General features: G+C 42.2%; 1 protein-coding gene across 2 annotated transcripts in view; it reads left to right on the forward strand.

Annotated features, from left to right (window-relative positions):
- Window positions 1-20,085, forward strand: part of LOC133501692 (ras-specific guanine nucleotide-releasing factor 1) — a 51,333-nt gene extending 31,248 nt beyond the window's left edge. Inside the window, exons 4-27 of one of the 2 annotated variants that reach the window (XM_061821553.1) lie at window positions 990-1,082; window positions 1,162-1,415; window positions 1,842-1,921; window positions 1,994-2,187; window positions 3,067-3,176; window positions 4,666-4,784; window positions 5,743-5,903; window positions 6,854-6,917; window positions 7,139-7,281; window positions 7,376-7,458; window positions 8,312-8,560; window positions 10,639-11,009; window positions 12,186-12,305; window positions 13,875-14,045; window positions 14,219-14,325; window positions 14,658-14,770; window positions 14,862-14,922; window positions 15,828-15,931; window positions 16,010-16,094; window positions 17,488-17,685; window positions 17,755-17,834; window positions 17,921-18,038; window positions 18,118-18,186; window positions 18,601-20,085. In XM_061821553.1, coding sequence (XP_061677537.1) covers window positions 990-1,082; window positions 1,162-1,415; window positions 1,842-1,921; window positions 1,994-2,187; window positions 3,067-3,176; window positions 4,666-4,784; window positions 5,743-5,903; window positions 6,854-6,917; window positions 7,139-7,281; window positions 7,376-7,458; window positions 8,312-8,560; window positions 10,639-11,009; window positions 12,186-12,305; window positions 13,875-14,045; window positions 14,219-14,325; window positions 14,658-14,770; window positions 14,862-14,922; window positions 15,828-15,931; window positions 16,010-16,094; window positions 17,488-17,685; window positions 17,755-17,834; window positions 17,921-18,038; window positions 18,118-18,186; window positions 18,601-18,693 — 3,240 coding nt within the window. In that variant the 3' untranslated portion in view covers window positions 18,694-20,085. Of the gene's footprint in view, window positions 1-989; window positions 1,083-1,161; window positions 1,416-1,841; window positions 2,188-3,066; window positions 3,177-4,665; window positions 4,785-5,742; window positions 5,904-6,853; window positions 6,918-7,138; window positions 7,282-7,375; window positions 7,459-8,311; window positions 8,561-10,638; window positions 11,010-12,185; window positions 12,306-13,874; window positions 14,046-14,218; window positions 14,326-14,657; window positions 14,771-14,861; window positions 14,923-15,827; window positions 15,932-16,009; window positions 16,095-17,487; window positions 17,686-17,754; window positions 17,835-17,920; window positions 18,039-18,117; window positions 18,187-18,600 lie in introns of both variants that reach the window. The other variant, XM_061821552.1, reaches the window with a different exon arrangement.
- Window positions 20,086-20,503: the final 418 nt, after the last annotated feature.

Below are 20,503 nucleotides of genomic sequence, written 5' to 3' on the forward strand. Positions count from 1 at the left end.
CTCTTCTTATAATTGTACAGCGATTTACGTAACAATATGCAACACAATGTATCTTTAATCTTAATCTTTTTTTTTTTTTTTTTTGCTGTCCACACACGTGGAATGTGCTGACAATTTTGACCTTTCCAGCTTAGTGGGCGCAACATATTTACCTATACTTATTTTCTGAGTGGACATTTTTGACTGATGTCAGTATTTAATAAGCGCTTGCTGAACTTTCACTTAGCAAGGTAATAACATTGCTTAATTTTCTATTATGACTTAATGTATGGTTAATCTTGACAACAGACAACTCCATACATCATACTGTTTGATAAAAATTATGAATCAGAAGTGTAAATATTTACTGCAACTAGCCACAGTTTCAGTTTCCCCTGGAAAAAAAACGTCAGTGAAAACATCAGATGGTTTCAAATGACTTGGTTATCACATAACTTAACGTGGACAGTAAAGCAAAACAAATCAACAAACACGGGTTAAATATAATTTAACTTAACATTACCTAACTACACATAGTACTTTTGTTTTGGACGAGCCAAAATCACACAAATACACTGAAACAAACTTTGTAAAATGAAAGAAAGACATTTTACGAGACTTATTGTTCTGTTGTATGTGCAAAAATGTGCATTAGGTCACCTTTTCACAAGACCTCAGATTTTGATTTTTCTGACAGATTTTCATCATGAATTACTAATTCTGATGAGGACACCAGAGCTTTCATTATACAGACCCATAAACTATTATCTACTATCCACGGTATGTTTTTTCCAGGTTAAATGTTACAACATAAAAACAAATAAGTTCTTGGGTGTGGTTTAACCTGCTACTCCCAATCAGGTGCATGCGTCATCATGGTTAATGCTTCTTAGCTCAAATGTGCTGAAAACCCACTGCCTCGCAGCCCCTTTTGACCTAATCATTGTATTAAAAGTACAGCAAATAAGATTTATGTAACAGTGAAGTATTGTTTTTTTCCCCTACGATAGATCGCAGGGCTGCTAAAAGACAATGAGAAAATCCACGCTAGTCCCACGGCAGCCCCGACTGAAGATGACTCTGAAATTAAAAAGATCAAAAAGGTGAAGGCCTTTTCTTTGCTGAGTTTTAATGGCATCTTTTTAAGACAATGACCATACGTTTTTTTTTGTGTGGCCGCAGGTCCAGAGCTTCTTGCGCGGTTGGATCTGCAGGAGGAAGTGGAAGACTATCATCCAGGATTACATCCGCTCGCCGCACGCCGAGAGCATGAGGAAAAGGAACCAGGTGGTGTTCAGCATGCTGGACTCGGAAGCCGAGTACGTGCAGCAGCTGCACATTCTGGTCAACAACTTCCTGAGGCCGCTCCGCATGGCCGCCAGCTCCAAGAAGCCGCCCATCACCCATGATGACGTCAGCAGTATTTTCCTCAACAGGTTGGACCCTTACCTAGGAAATATTGGAGTTCAGCAATTAGCCAGTAGGGGGGTGTTTCTAATGAGGTACATTATTGCAGCATGTACCTCCAGGGATTTAAATTGGCTCCTGTGACAATTAATTGGAAAGCATTCCCTTTATCGTGAATCATATCAAGTTTTTGTCTCTCCCTATCCCTTCAGACAAGCGTTGTCCACTAAGATTGCACACTAATCTACATGCACCCCTCATTGGCCTAATGGAAATCCACCCACACGCTCGTCGGAGCGCATTCACGCTCACAAGCAGCCCCGTCTCAATCAGCGCTGCGGTACTAATTCACAGGATGTCGGGAAACTGATGAAAATTGCTTGTGGGAGTAAGATTTGTTAATTTCTTTTCCCTACTTTTTAATTTTTTTTTTTTTTTTTTTTTTTTTTTTGCAGTGAAACTATCATGTTTCTACATCAGATCTTCTACCAGGGGTTAAAAGCCAGGATAGCCAGCTGGCCTACGTTGGTTTTGGGTAAGGAAAACTTCAGAATTTCTCATAAATGTAAAGAGACCATCACAATACTAACCCGAGCTACCTGGCTAGCCGACCTTTTCGACATCCTGCTGCCCATGCTGAACATCTACCAGGAGTTTGTGAGGAACCACCAGTACAGCCTCCAGATCCTGGCTCACTGCAAGCAGAACCGGGACTTTGACAAGCTGCTGAAGCAGTACGAGGCCAAGCCCGACTGCGAGGAGAGAACGCTGGAGACCTTCCTCACCTACCCCATGTTCCAGGTGAGTGCTTACATTATTATTTTGTCAAATTCATGTAAACCATGCTGCTTGCCTTTATAGTGAATTTTCAAATTCAATCATCACTTAACATCTATTCTCACTCTGGGCCAAAACATTAAGTACCACCGTCACTATGTATTGATCCGATAAAAACCTGATTCAGAAATTACAAATTGTTGTTCAGGCAACTCTAGTATTGAATTATTGTTACCTGTTGTAACTTTATTTATGTTGGTTCTTTATTCATGTGATATTAAAAGAAATATGCATATTGGGGAATTGCAACACTAATGGGCTCCAATTTGAACAAGTGTGAGGTGTGGAAGTTCTGAGAGAAAGACATCAGTTGTGCTACACCTGCTTGATAAAAATGAAGAAAAACATTTCAACAACACAATTTTAGCTACATGTTAAAAATAAAAATGACTATTACTAGACTAATTTATTGGAGTTTTCTTCTTCTTAAATTATTATTTTTATCTTTATTTCACAATGATGTAGACAAATTTAAGCACGGACGCCTTCTTGTAGCACGGCTCATCATCACCCTCAATGGCCGGACATTGTCTTTTGTGGCTCGCGGTGCACTGTTCACGTTCACGACTATAAAAAAAAAAAAAAACAGTTTTGTAAGTTCGGACTTTCATAATGGCTCATCTGTGGCAAGATGTGCACATTCTTATGACGCCAGTGATGCTGGCTGTGCTGCATTTATAATACATTTTTGCCGATGAGTGACGATTGGGCTCACCTCTGATCCGCTGCTCATTAGTGTTTGCGCAGGTTTGCGTCTCTGTGTTCTGGAGCATGTATATTTGCATGTTAGCTGTAATATCAGACACCCCCCCCCCTCCCCCCTGCCACTGTGGTTGTGTGCAGATTCCCCGCTACATCTTAACGCTTCACGAACTTCTGGCCCACACCCCCCATGAACACATAGAGAGGAACAGCCTGGACTACGCCAAATCGAAGCTGGAGGAGCTTTCGAGGTAAAATAAAGAAGACCAAGTGACATTTAAAAGGGGAGACACATCTTCCATTTTACAAAAATCCATATGAATGAAAGACCTTAGTCACATCTCCTAGTCAAGAAACCCTTTATAGTACTAGGAAGTGAGTGGGTGTTGAAAATTGACCCGGAATGCCTCAGAATTGAACAAGTTTTCAAATACAGTGTATTAATGAAATACACGTGTATATCAGTGGATTAGAACATTGGTATTTGGAGGAGATGAGGACCGAGACTTACCACGAAAAATGTTCATCACTCTTATTGTTAATTAACCATATTAAGTCAACAAAATATTGTAATGTATACATATGCAGCTGTATGACACACTATATATACTCTGGGGGGAAAAAGTACTTTGAAGTTATTTAATTTGAACACGTAGTGAATATTGTTTGTACGTTATTAAAATGTGGTAAACTGGCAAATTTTCCATTATTTTTTTAGGGTTAGGAGCTGGGAAAATGACGTCAGTGTACTTCATTTTAATCACGTCTAACCAATGTACAGAACATTAAATGAATTACTTTTTTGTGAATAGTAGGCCCCTCTTAAAGTATAACATCAAATGTTTTTTTTTTATGGGTGAATGGGCCAAAAAAACTCCATAGAACCTCTCCACCAACTTGTAGAATATTTTTAGGCGTACTGATCCAATCTTTGTGTCCATACCGTGTACCGTAATTTCCAGCCTAGAGAGCGTACCTTATTGAGTATAAGACGCACCCAGTACATTAGTAAAGGAAATATAATTTGGTACATACATAAGCCGCACCTGTGTAAACAAGTGCCCACATTGAAACACAAACATGATATTTACAAAGAAAGATGGTACACAGAAAGAGTTTTCAAAATTTTAATACGTTAACTTAGCTTAACATAGCAACAACCCGGTAGCACGAACAGGGCTGGTTAAAAAAAAAACAACATACCGGTAAAAAAAAAAAAAACAGGTGAGGCAGCTACACAGTAGCAACATGGTAGCACAGCACTAAAAGGGCCGGTTAAAGAAAAAAAACATACCTTAATACACTGAGATGCTGCAGTAACATAGCAGCAACACGCCAGCACAGAGCTAACAGGGCCGGTTAAAAAAAAAACATACCAGTAAAAATCACTGAGACATGGCAGTAACACACTAGCACAGCACTAACGCTAGCGGAGCGCTAATAGGGCCGGTTAAAAAAAAAACAACAACATACCGGTAAAAGTTACTTCCTCGGCACATATATTCCACAGGTCTCACGCTTACCTTTTCCGCTCGAGTGCCCCCTTAGGGCCATTAGAAAAAAATGCACAGATTAGCCAGTGCATCACCGCATAAACCGCCGGGTTGAAAGCGTGTGAAAAAAGTCACGGCTTATAGGATGGAAATTACGTTATTTAGAAAGTTGAGAACATCATTTGTGTATCCAGTATGATTGTGAAAGGATGAAATGGCAAACAGTTTGTGTATTTGTTCCCCCCAGAATCATGCATGACGAAGTGAGCGAGACAGAGAACATCAGGAAGAACCTGGCAATCGAACGCATGATTGTTGAGGGCTGCGAGATCCTCTTGGACACCAGCCAGACGTTTGTTAGACAAGGTAACCGTCTCAACAAATTCATTTCATTGGAAATGGAGAAAAAGTATACCCCTGTGAAACTCTTTAAAGTTTTGTTAATCCAACACTGGAGAACTTATGATAAATATGTGAAATTTTAGGTGTCTCCTAAAGATTCTGACGGAGGAGAAATTTGTAAAGAATAAATATGTGGCCAGTGCAGCTAACGTGATGGAAAATAATGAATAGGGAAGATTTAAATATGAAAGAATCGTAATAAATACAGAATAGTGACTGGTGGCGTGTTGGTACATTCGCGTGACTTCCGTGCAGGCGGAGTGGGTTCAGTTCCTGTTCAGTGGCGGTTTAAATGTGAGTGTGAATTGTTGTCCGACTGACTGCTGATCAGTGCACGATGTACTCTGTCTTTCGTCCAAAGGCAGTTGGGATTGGTCCACAACCACATGGCCCTGAACAGGATAATAAAATAAAAAAATATATAGAAAATAAAAATAGACAACGGTACCTCAACCTTGTGGTTGTCCAGTTTGGAATCTATCAAAACTTTTAGAGAAATATTTCATCCATCCATTTTCTTTGCGGCTTATCCTCACGAGGGTCGCGGGGAGTGCTGGAGCCTATCCCAGCTGCAACGGGCAGTAGGCAGGGTACACCCTGAACTGGTTGCCAGCCAATCGCAGGGCACATAGAGACAAACAGCCGCACTCACAATCACACCAAGGGGCAATTTAGAGTGTCCAATTAATGTTGCATATTTTGGGGATGTGGGAGGAAACCGGAGTGCCCGGAGAATACCCACGCAGGCACGGGGAGAACATGCAAACTCCACACAGGCGGGGAAGGGATCGAACCCGGGTCCTCAGAACTGTGAGGCCAACGCTTTACCAGCTGATGCACCGTGCTGCCTAAATATTGTTTTCAATTTATATCCAGTCGATGTAACCTTGCGTCTGTTTTTGCGTCTGTGTTGCGCCCTCAGGTTCTCTCATCCAGGTGCCAATGAGCGAGAAGGGCAAGATCACCCGTGGGCGCCTGGGCTCTCTGTCGTTGAAGAAGGAAGGGGAGAGGCAGTGCTTTCTTTTCTCCAAACATCTAATCATCTGCACCAGAGGGTCCGGAGGAAAGCTTCATCTCACCAAGGTGGGCCAGAATTGCTGACCAAGCTTGTCCTCGCATCTCCAACCGCCTCGCGAGCTGGAATCGAAAAGATTACGGGACATCAGGGGGAAGGCAACGGGGTTGGGCGACGACGTGGTTTTCATCAGCGCCGGTGACCTCTGGAGCGACGCCTAGCAGCGCCGTCTCAGGCTCACCGAGGCTCCTCGTTCATGTTTGAATGCGCAGACGCTCGATGTCACTTTGATTTGGGCAGCGGACGGAGCTGTTTTATGACTTCACATTACTCAGCATTAAAGGGGACGTTTGATGTTTGTGGGAGTAAAATGGGCCAAAAAGCTTTCAGATGAATCCCATAAATCCACACGCTCATCGGCCACTTCATTAAATCTGCGCAATCCAATGAAGCGGTTTAAAAAAAATAATGCTTTGGGTGTATTGACACTGTCAGAGAGGTATTAAGTACAGTACTTTATAAACAACAATTGTATTGGATCTCATCATGCACATTTATGAGTGCAGTACCAAATGTGACTGTAAATATGTGGTATCCCAGTTAAAATATGCCATATACAGTACACAGTGTTTTTAAATTGTGGTCAGTTTTCAAATTCTAATTCAAAAATTGCTTTTTAAGGCATCGCTAATCACACGATTGTAAACATTGCAAATGCTGTACATTTTTGGAATACCTGTTTCGCATACAAATTTCATTACAATAATATAACAATCAAAATAATAATTCGTTTGTGCTCAACGACAAACAATGATGACATATTTGAATTTGGCCCTGTAATTGACTTAGATAGGCTTAGATAGATATAGCGTGTTACGCTTTTTTTCTTGTCTCCATCAAAATAAATCCATCAAAAAATATACAGTATCTATAAACATGTTTTCATTATGTTTCATTATGTTGCGTGATACTGAGGCTGGCCTGAATACACCAAATGCGCATTATTTGTTGTTTGCAGAACGGCGTCGTCTCCCTTATAGACTGCACTCTTATGGAGGACCCCGAGGGGACTGACGATGAGTGTGAGTGTATTGTTCATAACGCAGCATTGCACCTTGCAGGGATGTAATAATGTGGAACTGGCTGCATCCAACGTGGTGAAAAAATCTGAAATACTGTAACTTTTATATTTTTTCAAATTACAAACGAGCAGATTACCTCCACTAAAAACACGTTTTATTCACATTTTATTCCTTACTGTGTATGTGTAGCTTTATTGAGTACAGTATTGTCACATCCCCAGCCAAATCCGATAAAAGCGGCCAGGACATGGAGCACCTGGACTTCAAGATTGTGGTGGAGCCAAAGGACAGCCAGTCTTTCACAGTCATCCTCGTGGCGTCCTCAAGGCAGGAGAAGTCTGCGTGGACCAGTGACATCAGCCAGGCACGTCCTCACACGTCACTCTGCAGCTGATTTTGTAACATTCTTGTGTGAGCTCGCCTGTTAGGTTGACTGCGCTGGCCTGTTTGTCTCGCAGTGCATTGACAACATCCGCTGCAATGGACTCATGATGAACGCCTTTGAAGACAACTCCAAAGTCACTGTCCCACAAATGATCAAGTAAGCCTTCTTTTTCGTCTTTTTTTTTTTTTTTTGGATGGGGGGGTGTTATTATAGCCATCATCGATAAGGCCATCCTCCAATTCTTTTGAAAAATTGTGGAGCAAAGCAATGACGGTACAACATACAACAATACAATTCTCAACCCTAACCTTAGACACAACCCCATATTGAGATCTCAAATATTGTTATAAACATACACACATACAGTATAACAATCAAATCATTAAACAGCAATATCATAGAACTGGAACCAATGTATATGCAGGATCAGAAGTTGTAATAGCAAAGCAATTTTTATCTAAAGTTGATCCAGCACAATTTGCAGCAATGTGTTTTTAAAATGGAAAAAAAAAAAAAAATCAATGGAACAGGGCAGCACGGTGGCTCAGCTGGAAAGTGTTGGCCTCACAGTTATGAGGTTCCGGGCTCAATCACGGACCCGCCTATGTGGAGTTGGCATGTTCTCACCATGCCTGCGTGGCCTTTCCCCGGCCACTCCGGTTTCCTCCGACATCCAAAGAATATGCAACATTAATTGGACACTCTAAATTGCCCATAGGTGTGATTGTGAGTGCGACTGTTTGTCTTAATGTGCCGTGCGATTGGTTGGCAACCAGTTGAGGGTGTACTCCGCCTCCTCCCCGTTGACAGCTGGGATAGGCTCCAGCACTCCCCGCGACCCTTGTGAGGATAGGCGGCTGAAAAAATGGATGGATGGAATTCAATGGAACGCGCTTATCCCTATCACGTTGTAAGTTTTGTTTGTTGTGCTTGTGTAGGGTTTAAATTCATTTTTCAAGGACGATACTTCCTGTCCTATGAAATCACATCCGTAACGTCTCGCGTGCAGGTCTGACTCGAGTCTGTACTGCGACGACGTGGACATCCGCTTCAGCAAGATGATGAACTCCTGCAAGGTGCTTCAGATCCGCTATGCCAGTGTGGAACGTCTGCTGGAGAGGCTGACCGACCTGCGCTTCCTCTCCATCGACTTCCTCAACACGTTCCTGCACTCGTATCGCGTGTTCACCACTGCTGATGTGGTGCTGGATAAACTCATCACCATCTACAAGAAGCCGATCAGCGCAATCCCTGCTCGGTGAGTCGCACAACTTCAACTTCCTCCATCAGTGAGAACGTGACGTGAAAATGCGTCATATTCTTTACATGCTTCCAGATCCAATCAGAAATAGAAGTGAAGCGAGTGTCATGTATGCAGTAGGACTAATATTGGACTCTGGGGTAAACGATTGTACTCGTATTATTACTTTTATTAGTATAAAATAAGCGTTAAGTGGTACATTGTCAAATGACTATGATGTTTTTTTTAATGTAAACTGTCCATTGGCTGGAAAATATTCAATTTCAGTGGACTCAAAAAAAAAAGAAAAAAGAAAAAAACACAAACGGGCTAAATCATCTCCATAGCAAGTTCATATGAAGAGTTCAGACGCAAAAGCAGATATTTCCATTTTTGTTGTTTACGTAGATTCTTTGATTTATATAATATATACATTTAGATCATATATAAATCAAAGAATGTACAGAAAATGGATATATCTCCTTTTGCATCTATTTTGCATCTGAACTCTTCATATACTGTACAGATATGTCTGGGGTTGGGACAATGTTGCTTATGACTAGGGTGTGTTGGAGGAGTGTTTTAAGCCATCCTTGGGAATTAGCAGTAATATGCCTATAATAAGGAATTTAAATGCCTCTGGAAAACCAAAAAAATATTGCAGCATTTCCATTCCAAATTTTAATTCTATGGAATTTAGTTTCATTTGTAATCTGCGCTATAAACAGCAGATGCAATTGGGAAGCAGCTAAATCTTTCTGGACACATAAAAAATTATGAACATTTTAACCAATTTTAAAAATATGAGCTCACACATGAGGAACAAAAATGCTTTGGTTTACGAATACATTCCCAACTCAACTTTAGATCTAGACCACTTCAAAACAACGACAGCTGTCACACAGTGCTGTAAACAAAACATCCATACATCCATTTTCTTTGCTGCTTATCCTCACGAGGGTCGCAGGGAGTGCTGGAACCTATCCCAGCTGTCAACAGGTAGGAGGCGGGGTACACCCTGAACTGGTTGCCAGCCAATTGCAGGGCACATAGAGACAGTCGCATTCACAATCACACCTAGGGGCAATTTAGAGTATCCAATTGATGTTTCATGTTTCTGGGATGTGTGAGGAAACCGGAGTGAAACCTGGAGAAAACCCATGCAGGCACAGGGAGAACATGCAAACTCCACACAGGCGGGGCCCGGAATGAACTATTTGTTGAATTATTTATTTATTTACACATTTGTTGGCTGAAGTTTTTTGTCGATTAGCGAGTGGAACATAAAGAAAGTAATCACCGGCTGGTTAAGCGGGTGAGTGTGCCAGGTTGCTGAAATCTTGTGATCACAACGCGCATTATTTTTGTTTCATAAAGCAAGCGCCTTGGCTGAAGGTCGGTTGGGTAACATTGAGAAGTAAGTACAATGTAGATGCAATCAAGTAAAGCAAGGACTCTGAGATGGCCGAGCGTGTACAAATGTGTGTTTTCCGTGGTTAAAAACAATGATTGGGTCAGGTCTCCCGCCTGTCTGGAAGTGTCTCAACTAGTCTCCGTCGCTCTATGGCAACCAAGCCCGGTGCTGCAGGACCCCACCCTCGCCTCCCTCCCATCTCTCCTTGTTGCGAAAAGCTCCACGGTTTGAAATATTGATGGAGCCCTGCGGTGGGGCGAACGCCGCTCTCCGCAGGCCAGAGGCAGGAGCACCCCCCGCTGCGGGGTTCTGATCAGCTGCAGCTCCCCCTTGCCCACGCCCTGCAGCATTGCCCACTGCTACGGCACTTGTCATGTCATTGTCAGACACCTACACTCGGCTGCTTGTGTCAGCGGCGGCCGTGCGCGCTATCATTCGCTGTGCTATTTATGGGAACCCATGAGGTCGCCAGGAGGGTGGCAGAGAGTGGGAGATTTCCCCCCCCCCCCCCCCTCTAACACCGAAGCCTGCGCTGTATGTTACAATGAATCAACCAGACAGACATGCAAATAGACCGGGCTTGTATACATATTTTAGGAGGGATGTGTATTTAGCAAAGCTCGTCAGAAATATTCCTCTGTCCTGAATTTCAATGAAATGCGTATATGTGGCTGTGATGCAGGTCCCTGGAGTTGTTCTTTGCAAGCAGTCAGAATAATAAACTCCTCTATGGCGAGCCACCCAGCTCCCCCAGGGCCAGCAGGAAGTTCTCCTCCCCTCCTCCTTTGGCCATCGCCAAGAACTCGTCCCCGAACCGACGACGCAAACTCTCCCTCAACATCCCCATCATCACCGGGGGCAAAGCTCTCGACCTGGCTGCCCTGAGCTGTTCCTCCAATGGCTATGCAAGCATGTACTCCTCCATGTCCCCGTTCAGCAAGACCACCTTGGACATCAACAAACTCTACGTGACCAGCTCGATTAGCAGCAAGATACCAGATGAGGGGGAGGACAAGAAAGACAAGATGGAGGAGACCTCAGTGTGCAAACAAGGTAGGCCTCCTTTAAACAATTGTGGGCAGTAAGCCTTGGCCTTGCTCTTCTGGCCTCATCCCTATGAGAAGCGCTAATCTACATTTGTTCTATTCCCAACAGTCAATTGTTTTCATTTTGTCGCATTTCGTAAACCTCTGAAACGATCGCTACACAGGGGTGGGTATTTTGGTTGGGCACCATCCACCATGTTTAATTGTCGAAATCCATCGACCTTTCCGGGTCCTTTCAGCTGGTATTCCGTAGAATGATCTCTTTGAAGAACTGTCTCGTCTATTGTGACAACCAACAGCACAACGCGTCTCGGGCAATTGGAAAAATCTGCTCCGGTTCAACGGATCCCACACTGCAGAGCAGCTTTGTTTGACCGGCATTATGGCGCCGTGCAAACTGTGACGTCACATGCATGAGCAGTATAATGTCCACCGTTTTCTGTCCTCTGATTGGTTGGTCAGAGTTAGCCAAATTTGACTAGCGTAACACATCTGTAGCCACCTGCACATTTCCTGGATTTGATAATCAGTATTCATCAGTATGATTTATTTCATTTGAATGGTTTTATGTATTAATTCTAAGCTATTGAATGGTACAAATCGCAGTTATGTGTTGGTACATTGCGTTTTTGGATGGTATTGATGGTTTATGTCACACGTGTCAAACTCAAGGCGTGGGGGCCAGATGCGGCCCGCCACATGATTTTCTGTGGCCCGTGAAGACAAATCATGCGAATCAACTTCCATAATTTTTGTTAAAATCTGGACAAAATTTCAAATTGTCATATCATAAATGATGAAGTTGAGATATTGCAAGCATTTTTGTGTTACCAAACATCAACAATAGTTGAGGACCCTATTACCCTTGATTTCTGATTCCAGAAGTAGTTGATAAAATTAGTGTGTAAATATGATGGGTCAATTAAAGATTTTCATGGTTCCTGTCATAATGGCCCTCTGTCAGAAACCGTACTACAATGTGGCCCGCGACAGAAATGAGTTTGACACCACTACTTTAAATAATTATGGCATGATAGTTGCGGGAGTAAACGGTGAATTAAGTAAGGTCCGACTCCCCAGTGAAGTCCCAGGTGCCAAATATCCAATATGTCCTGCAACTCCCTTTGACCCAAACCCTCATTAAGCTCAACCGTGCTGACTTTATTGTCGTGATGTGGCGCAGATCTCTCCGTGCGGGAAGAAAGTGACACTGATCAAAACCAGAGCGACGACGCCGACCCAGAATCCTCGCCAACAAAGTCGCCAACCACCCCGAAAAACATCAAATGCAAAAACTCCTCAGGTACACTCTGTTCCAAAGAGAGCCGTGACGTCATTATGACAAGACAGTGTGTTATACAAGTGTGTGTATCCTACCCCGACTCACCCTCAGCGGCACGGAGCTTTCAGGACATAAATAGAATACAAAGATATGCATACGCTTTGCTGTTTAACTGTTTAATTGAATTTGATTAGCCGTTTTTGTGCGCAAGCAGGCACAGAAGAGATGTAGCACGGTCAAAAAGCCCAAGTCACATGTCAACGGATTGCAACATGTAGGGGAAGCCAGTGTTGGCTTGTGTAGGTGTCAGGGAAACTTGTGTCATGGCAACTACATCGAGAGCGTGTTTTCCCTTTCCACCCACGGATAATGAGGCTGTTTCACTGCAGCCAAGATTATCTGCGCCTCCCTAAATCTCATGACCACATTGCAGGGGTAGAGGGAGAAAAAAAAATGCCTTACAGAGCAAAAGCCCTCCCTGGAATGCAGCGAAATGGTGAAAGAGTGCGCCCCTCACGCTAAAGCATGTCTCACATCTTCGGATGTGTCTATGTTCTCGAGTTTTAAATAGCAGACTGCAGAATCTGTTGATTCTTCTCTATTGCTGATATTTGGTGGCTATATTTAGCTGCAACCATCTTGTATACCAAAGTCTGCTGAAGAGAAGAGGTTGGAAGATGGTTGCCTAGGCCTGTGGAGCCCCACAGTGGAGACTTTAGGAAGATCTGGCAGTAGATTCTTTGTCAAGAATATGAATATAGTCCATGAGCCACCCAACAATTTTGGTTAACCTGTTCAGTGTCGCTTGAGCCTGAAGCCTACCCAAGCCTGGACTGGTCGCCAGTGACTTAAACTCACACTGTCACTGAGTGGAGAATGAACCCATGCCACCTGCAGCTGAGTCGGGTGGATGAGCCGTCACACCAAAAGTAACCGTAAATAGCCTTTTTAATGACGGTTAAAAAAATGTAAATGTGAAAAAATATATATTTTAAATACAAAAAGGTGTGATAGTTCTTGTTGCATTTTTTTTATCTAGACTTTAAGGTACTTAGTGGCATCATCCACTTGAATCATAATTCTTGGTATGTCATACCAAACCAACAGTGCTATATTTATTGCTGATATAATTTCATAGTTATTCACTATATTTCCAAAAGATTTTGCTCACCTGCTTTGACTCACATGGGATTTTTTAGTCATGTCTTTTTGTCTTCATGAGTCATCATGTCTCATGTCTTTTTAGTCATTCTTAATCCATTTACTTTAATATGATGTTGGTCCACACTTTGCAGCTCTAACAGCTTCAATTCTTGTGGGAAGTCCTTCATCAAGGTTTAGGAGTGAGTTTATGGGAGCTTTTGCCCGTTCTTCCAAGAACATTTTTGTGAGGTCACACGCTGATGGGCGGCACGCTGGGTCAGCTGGTAAAGCGTTAGCCTCACAGTTCTGAGGACCTGGGTTCGAGCCCAGTAATTCATGTATTTTTACAGATCTATCACTTTAGCTCTGTTGTCTCTTTTTTTTTTTAGTTCTAGTGTCATATGAATGCAGAATTGACAGTAAAGCCTTTCTCGAATCTTGTCGCAGAGTTCTCTCTGTTCTCCTACAACAACGGCATGGTGATGTCCTCATGCCGAGAGCTGGACAACAACCGCAGTGCGCTGTCCGCTGCCTCCGCCTTTGCCATCGCTACAGCCGGAGCCAATGAGGGCACCCCCACCAAGGAAAAATATCGAAGGATGTCCCTCGCCAGCACAGGTACGCAGCCTCTACCCATTCCGTAAGCCCTTATTCAGACGGTGTTAATATACGGAAACAAAATGGTTGTCTGGCACAATACAAAGACTTCCATCTTCTCCCCTTGGGAAAGTAAAGTCTCAAATCCTCCATAAAGGAAGATTGTTGCTTGTCTGTTCAAATATTCCCCGCAGGCTTCCCAACAGATCAGAGGAATGGCGACAAAGAGTTTGTCATCAGACGAGCGGCGACCAACAGGGTTCTGAATGTTCTCAGACACTGGGTGTCAAAACACTCACCGGTAAATACAAGTTGAAAAGCTTGAATGCTAAGAATTCAATTCACTCTGATAAATGGGGGCTCTGTTTAGAAATGGAACCCAAAGCTTGGAGGGACTGCATTCCCGACAACGTCAATCCATGCAATAGCCTTGGTCCTGTTGTTCTTGGCTACAACCGGAACAACAGCAGCCAGAAATAGCGCCACACGCTGATGCAATGTTTACAAAAACTGTAATAAAAGTCAGGGTTTCCCAAACACTTTCAGCTTTTGCCCCATATTGGAAATGTGTTTTGTTCCCGTGGTCCAAACTGAAAAAATCTTTTTGATTTGTCACTGTTTTTGTCCTCCCAGGACTTTGAAAGTAACAACGAGCTGAAAACAAAGGTTATCGCCTTCCTGGAGGAAGTGATGCATGATCCTGAGCTCCTGACTCAAGAGAGAAAAGCAGCCGCCAATATCATCAGGTGTGTCATTTAATTGCCGTGCTAATGTTTTTTTTTTCTAGAAGTCCACATACTTCCAATACTTTGACTTTTTTTTTTTTTGCGCTGTCAGAACTCTGACTCAGGATGATCATGGTGACAATCAGATCGCTCTTGAAGACGTGACACAATTGGTGAGTGAAGTATTTTACTCTGTACGGTTTGGATAAAGAATTTAGTTTGGCATGAAAATAAAAATAGATAGCAGCATATATGCTTGGAGCAAGAATGTAAGCAGCATTTTTTTCTGAATGTTAAAACAGGTTCGGACCGGTTTTTTTTAAGCATCTTTGTGATATCCCCATGTATAATATCTATATCAATATAATTCATGACTACTGTTTGAAGCTAGCTGTTAGCTGACAACTAAATTGCAGACAACAACATACAGTGCATTAACAATTGATAAGATTCTTTTACTTAGTTACATCACATTATTGTGGAAGCACGGTGAATGCACATTTCCCTCACAGTTCTGAGGACCGGGGTTGAAACGCCGACCCCACCTGTGTGGAGTTTCCTTGTCCTCCCCATGCCTGTTTGCGTTTTCTCTGGTTCCTTCGGTTTCCTCCCACATCTGAAAAACACGAGCAGTAGGTTGATTGAAGAATGGCCCTAAATAGCCCGTAGGTGTGAATATGAGTATAAATGTTTGGTTGCTGATATATGCCCCCTGATTGGCTTATGACCAGTTCAGAATCTACCCGCCTCTCCTGGGCTAGGCTCCAGCACACCAGAGACCCTTGTGAGGATTAGCGGCTCGGATAATGGGTGGATGGAAGCTGGATTTAGAGGCTTCCTCCCAATTGCGCTAAAACATAATATTTACTAAACTCTTATTTTCTGTATGATTTTAAACATACTGATGAGGTGTTACTTCACTGACGCCATGTCACTGAAATACAGTAACTACATGGTCCTTACCACTTTGTTACTACAATAGAGCACAAAGGATACAGATGGGACTCCAGCGTCGAGAATAACAACCGCTGTCATATGCAAAACTGCTATCTGATCATGTGCGCTTTCAACCTTCCAGTTGAGTTCAGGAAAGGCCGACCCGTTCGAGAACCACTCGGCCTTGGAGGTTGCAGAGCAGCTCACGCTGCTGGACCATCTGGTGTTTAAGGTCATCCCATACGAGTGAGCTCAACCGCCTCTTCGTCATGCATTTTAGGTTAGAATTTCTTGCCTGAAAAGTAATGTTCCTTATGTTGATAGGGAATTCTTTGGTCAAGGCTGGATGAAGAATGACAAGAATGAAAAGACGCCCTACATTATGAGGACAACGAAACACTTCAACGATGTATGTCGCGTCCGAATCATGTAAACCTGTGTTGGATTTGAGAGTACAGTCAATCCCCCGTTTATTGTCGGGGATGTGTTCCAGAACCACCAGCATACTATGAGGTGAAAATCTATGTAGATTGATCCATGCGATGCTGTACTGTGAATACACTGAGAAGGCAGGAATGCGGACAGAGCTCCATTGTTATGTCTCGAGTTGACAGGAAATCTTGTTCTGTGTTCTTAGTACAATGGCTGTCTAACACATTCTGGAAGTGTATCTAGGAGTTTTACCTTCTCGAGAATGGTAAAGAGTTTCCCCTGCCCCTTAGGTGAACAAATAGAAGCCTTTCAAAATGTACGAAGCTTTGGGGTCTGGCTGTAGCTTGAGTGTCAGTGTGGAAACCCAACCTTTTATCCACTGAGATAGGGCCATGACCCAACCACGAAAGGTAGGCTATCATTCTTTTAGGATGCAAAGCAATAGTTGTTAAGATGTATTGAAGAGAGGGTTCTGCCCGGCTTAATTGGGAAGGGATAAAAGAACGGCATCGTATCTTGGAGAACGTGTACGTTTTTGTTTCTATTTGAGTTGCAGGCAGACAACTGAGTCTTGAAATCATTTTTCTGCGGATTCATGGAATTGCGAGTTTCTTCAGCTGAAATTCTTATTTTTGTGAAACGTGTAAATCCATTGAGAAAATTTAGGGGGGGGGGGTTATGGCTTAACACGGGGTGATGCTGTGAAGTATAACTTGTAAGTGCAGAAGCATACTTGACATAAATTTCACTCAGTCTACATTTTTATGTCTGACGTTTGGCAAAATTATTTTGGTTGCTTGGACTCATATTTTAAGTTTACAAAATACTATGATTGCCCTGTGTTTACACTGTTAGAAGTAACCAGAGGTCACCATTTAACAGTGTATTTCCTAAAAAAAATTCCAAGCCCTGAACTCCCCCCCGAAGGCAGACATTTTCATTGTTTTTCCAAATTGGTCATTCTCATCCCTGTGAACTGAAGACTTAGTCCACCTGTGTTGTGACATGCACCTCCTCTGTTGTTGCTTGGTTTCCCCAGTGTACACTGCATTCATCGCTACACCAGGTAGTTTTTCTGGGTCAGGGGGTATCAAATCTTTTAGGTGTACCAGGCTCTGTCTCGGGGTGTTACCATGACGCATTCTGAAATGTTGAGACATGTGGAATGGTAACGATGTTCCATCTGTGACTCTTTTCGATTGATCAGTCGCGATTTATTCAGTGCCGTTAGAATGAAACGACCTGGAAAGATGAGAATATTCACAGACATAACTTTAGATAGCCGTAAAATCTTCACTACAGTGGGACCATGGAAGATGAACCTCGATCTAGCGGTGTAAACACTTCTTTGTGGTCCTCTCCTCTCCCAGATAAGTAACCTTATAGCCACAGAGATCCTGCGCTCGGATGACGTGGTCACCCGGGTGGCGGTCATCGAGAAATGGGTGGCTGTGGCGGATATTTGCCGCTGTCTCCATAACTACAACGCAGTGCTCGAGATCACCTCCTCCCTCAACCGAAGTTCTGTCTTCCGTCTCAAAAAGACCTGGCTCAAGGTGTCCAAGCAGGTACGGAGCAACACCATACACTCAATTTGTGTATGATTTTTGTAAAATAGCCACCCAATATTCCTACAGACAAAAGCACTGATTGACAAGCTGCAGAAGTTGGTCTCTTCAGAGGGGAGGTTCAAAAACCTGAGAGAGGCTCTCAAGAAGTGAGTCAGACTGTTGATTTAAATAACCTTTAAATAAAAAAAAAAGTTGCATCTCAAAGGCATAATGTGTTTTTCTTTCTCTCCAGCTGTGATCCTCCGTGTGTTCCCTATCTGGGCATGTACCTCACAGACCTGGCTTTCATCGAGGAGGGCACACCGAACTACACCGAAGACAATTTGGTCAACTTTTCCAAGATGAGGATGGTGAGATGCAGTCGTTGCTATACACAAGGTCCTCTTACTGTCTGTTTTTATGTTTGAAACTGGTTCTACTCCTTTTCAGATTTCTCACATCATCCGAGAAATCCGACAGTTTCAGCAGACAGCATACAAGCTTGACCTTCAACCAAAGGTTAGAGCTCCATCTTTTGAGGATTACCAAATCTACGTAGGCATTGAAAAAACTATTTTGCTTTGATAAGGTTGGACCACTTCGAGAAGTTTGGCTTTTGAAATTTCAGGACCAACCTTTAAATGCACTAAAACCTGTGTAGCTGATTATACCGTAATTCCCGGCCTACAGAGCACACGGGATTATAAAACACACCCAGTATATACTATAAATAAGTAAGAACAATAAACAAAAATCTCCCAGCTCACACTGGTTGAAAATGACTTTCGAGTATCATCTAGCCAATAGTTGTCTTTTTTTTTTTTTGTGGGGGTTGGGGGGTATTTACATTGATTGCACTGTACTTGTTGACGATTTTGCTGTTGTTTTTTTTACGTTTTCTTTCTTTTTTTTTGTTTTTTTTTTTTGCTCCAGGCAGCCCAGTACCTACTGGATGGGAGCTGCGTTCTGGATGAAGAAAGCATGTACGAAGCCTCCCTCAGAATTGAGCCGAAAGTGTCCAACTGATAGGGCCAAGGGGGATGGGGGGGGGGGGGTTTACCTCTATGCTATGCTATGCTATGCTATGCTATGCTATGCTATGCTATGCTACGCTACGCTATGCTATCTCCTCTGATAATATGACACATCAATTCACATACACAATCACTTTTGCATTGTTGTACAAGATATTTTCTCTTCTGTACAGTAGTTGTTTAGGGTTGTTTGATCATAGAAGATAAGTTGTTTTTTTTAAATGATTTTTGCATTGATTTTTTTTTTAAGCACAATAACTGAGGTCACATTGGTTAGTCACGATGAAATCAATGTGACCAATGACATTATTTCGCTTTGTGTAACTTTACCCCTCGCCAGCTATCTCCACTTCAGTTTTCTCTGTAAGTATTAGTTTGTCCGCGACCAATGTAGCATTGTAAAAAGCGCATCATATCAGGTAAAAGAGCACAGAGAACACAGAGTTGTGCAGGCAAAGGAAGATGTGGGAACAAGATTCGGTGGTCAGCGAACCATCTCTATGCTTCCTAAACCAAAAAAAAAAAAGAGAGATTTGTCTCTTCATTTTTGCTCTGCAACAAATGTTCCCAAATGTTTTGCACCATAGACTATTTTTGTACTGACAGCTTCTAGGACAAAATCACAATGACACATTAACGAAACAGAAGCTATTGTGCCTGCTTTGGTCACATACAAAATTGTAATTTGGTGGTGATGACTGACTGTTACCTTGTTGACGAATAACCACGTTGAGTTGATCACTTATAACACTATATTAAATTATATACCGTATATCACAGTTGGGTCTGTGGCAGGAACTGCAGATTAATTGCAAAGTGTTGGAAAGCGACGCACGCTGATATTTTCAAATTGCCACTAATTTTTTGTTTATACGAATTTGTTTTTTTGTCGCCTGTCCTGAGTGTGCAAAATAACGTCGGAATCATCGCTGATTCGAGACAGGTTCCATCGCCTTTGTGTTTTATTTTGTTTTTTATTGTAAAGATTGGACCGGTTCAGTCAAACATGTTTCAATTATAAATGAATTTATTTTTGAAAGTACTTTTCAAAAAAAAAAAAAAAAAAGATGGTAAGTGTTCAGCGATACTTGTGTTGAGTAAAACGGTTCTTGCTCCTCTGTAATTAAAAGACAATCTGTCCATCTTGCTGTTCCTGTGGTTGTGGAACGTGACGGTATATCACTCTGTTATATGCATTGCTGTTTATTAACACTATGATAAAAAAAAAAAAAAACGTTAAGTGAATGACCTCTGCCTGCAGCATTCAAACACTATTTTTGTAGTAGTCTACGAGTTGACCTGCTCTTTATATAAACATAAGAAAGTATTTTGTACTTTGTTGTTGATTCACTTCTCTGACACATGCTGTACATTTTGTACATGCTCGCCCTGCATATTCCTCAATGTGGAACGGTGTAATCCTTTCAAATATATATATATATATATATATACATATATATATATATATATATATATATATATATATAGCAAGCTTCAGTACAACCTGCTACAACAGTGTGGTCTTGAAACCATGACTTTAGAGTAGGAATCAAGTGTTTTGCATTATACTGTAATCCTGTCTATAACCATTTCTATTAGCAGGAATTATAGTAATGTAGTGCTTATTCTGTGAATATTTGTATGTATTTTTACTATGTATGTACAGGACACTTTTGAAGCTCACGTGACAGGCATGCAACACGAAAAAAAAATAATACTATATACTTATACTGTAGACACTTATACATGCACATACAGTACTCCTATAAGGTATATGAACAAATAAACATTTTTTTTGCTGT

The sequence above is a fragment of the Syngnathoides biaculeatus genome, chromosome 6 (assembly GCF_019802595.1).
Source record: "Syngnathoides biaculeatus isolate LvHL_M chromosome 6, ASM1980259v1, whole genome shotgun sequence".
Taxonomy (NCBI): Eukaryota; Metazoa; Chordata; class Actinopteri; order Syngnathiformes; family Syngnathidae; genus Syngnathoides; species Syngnathoides biaculeatus.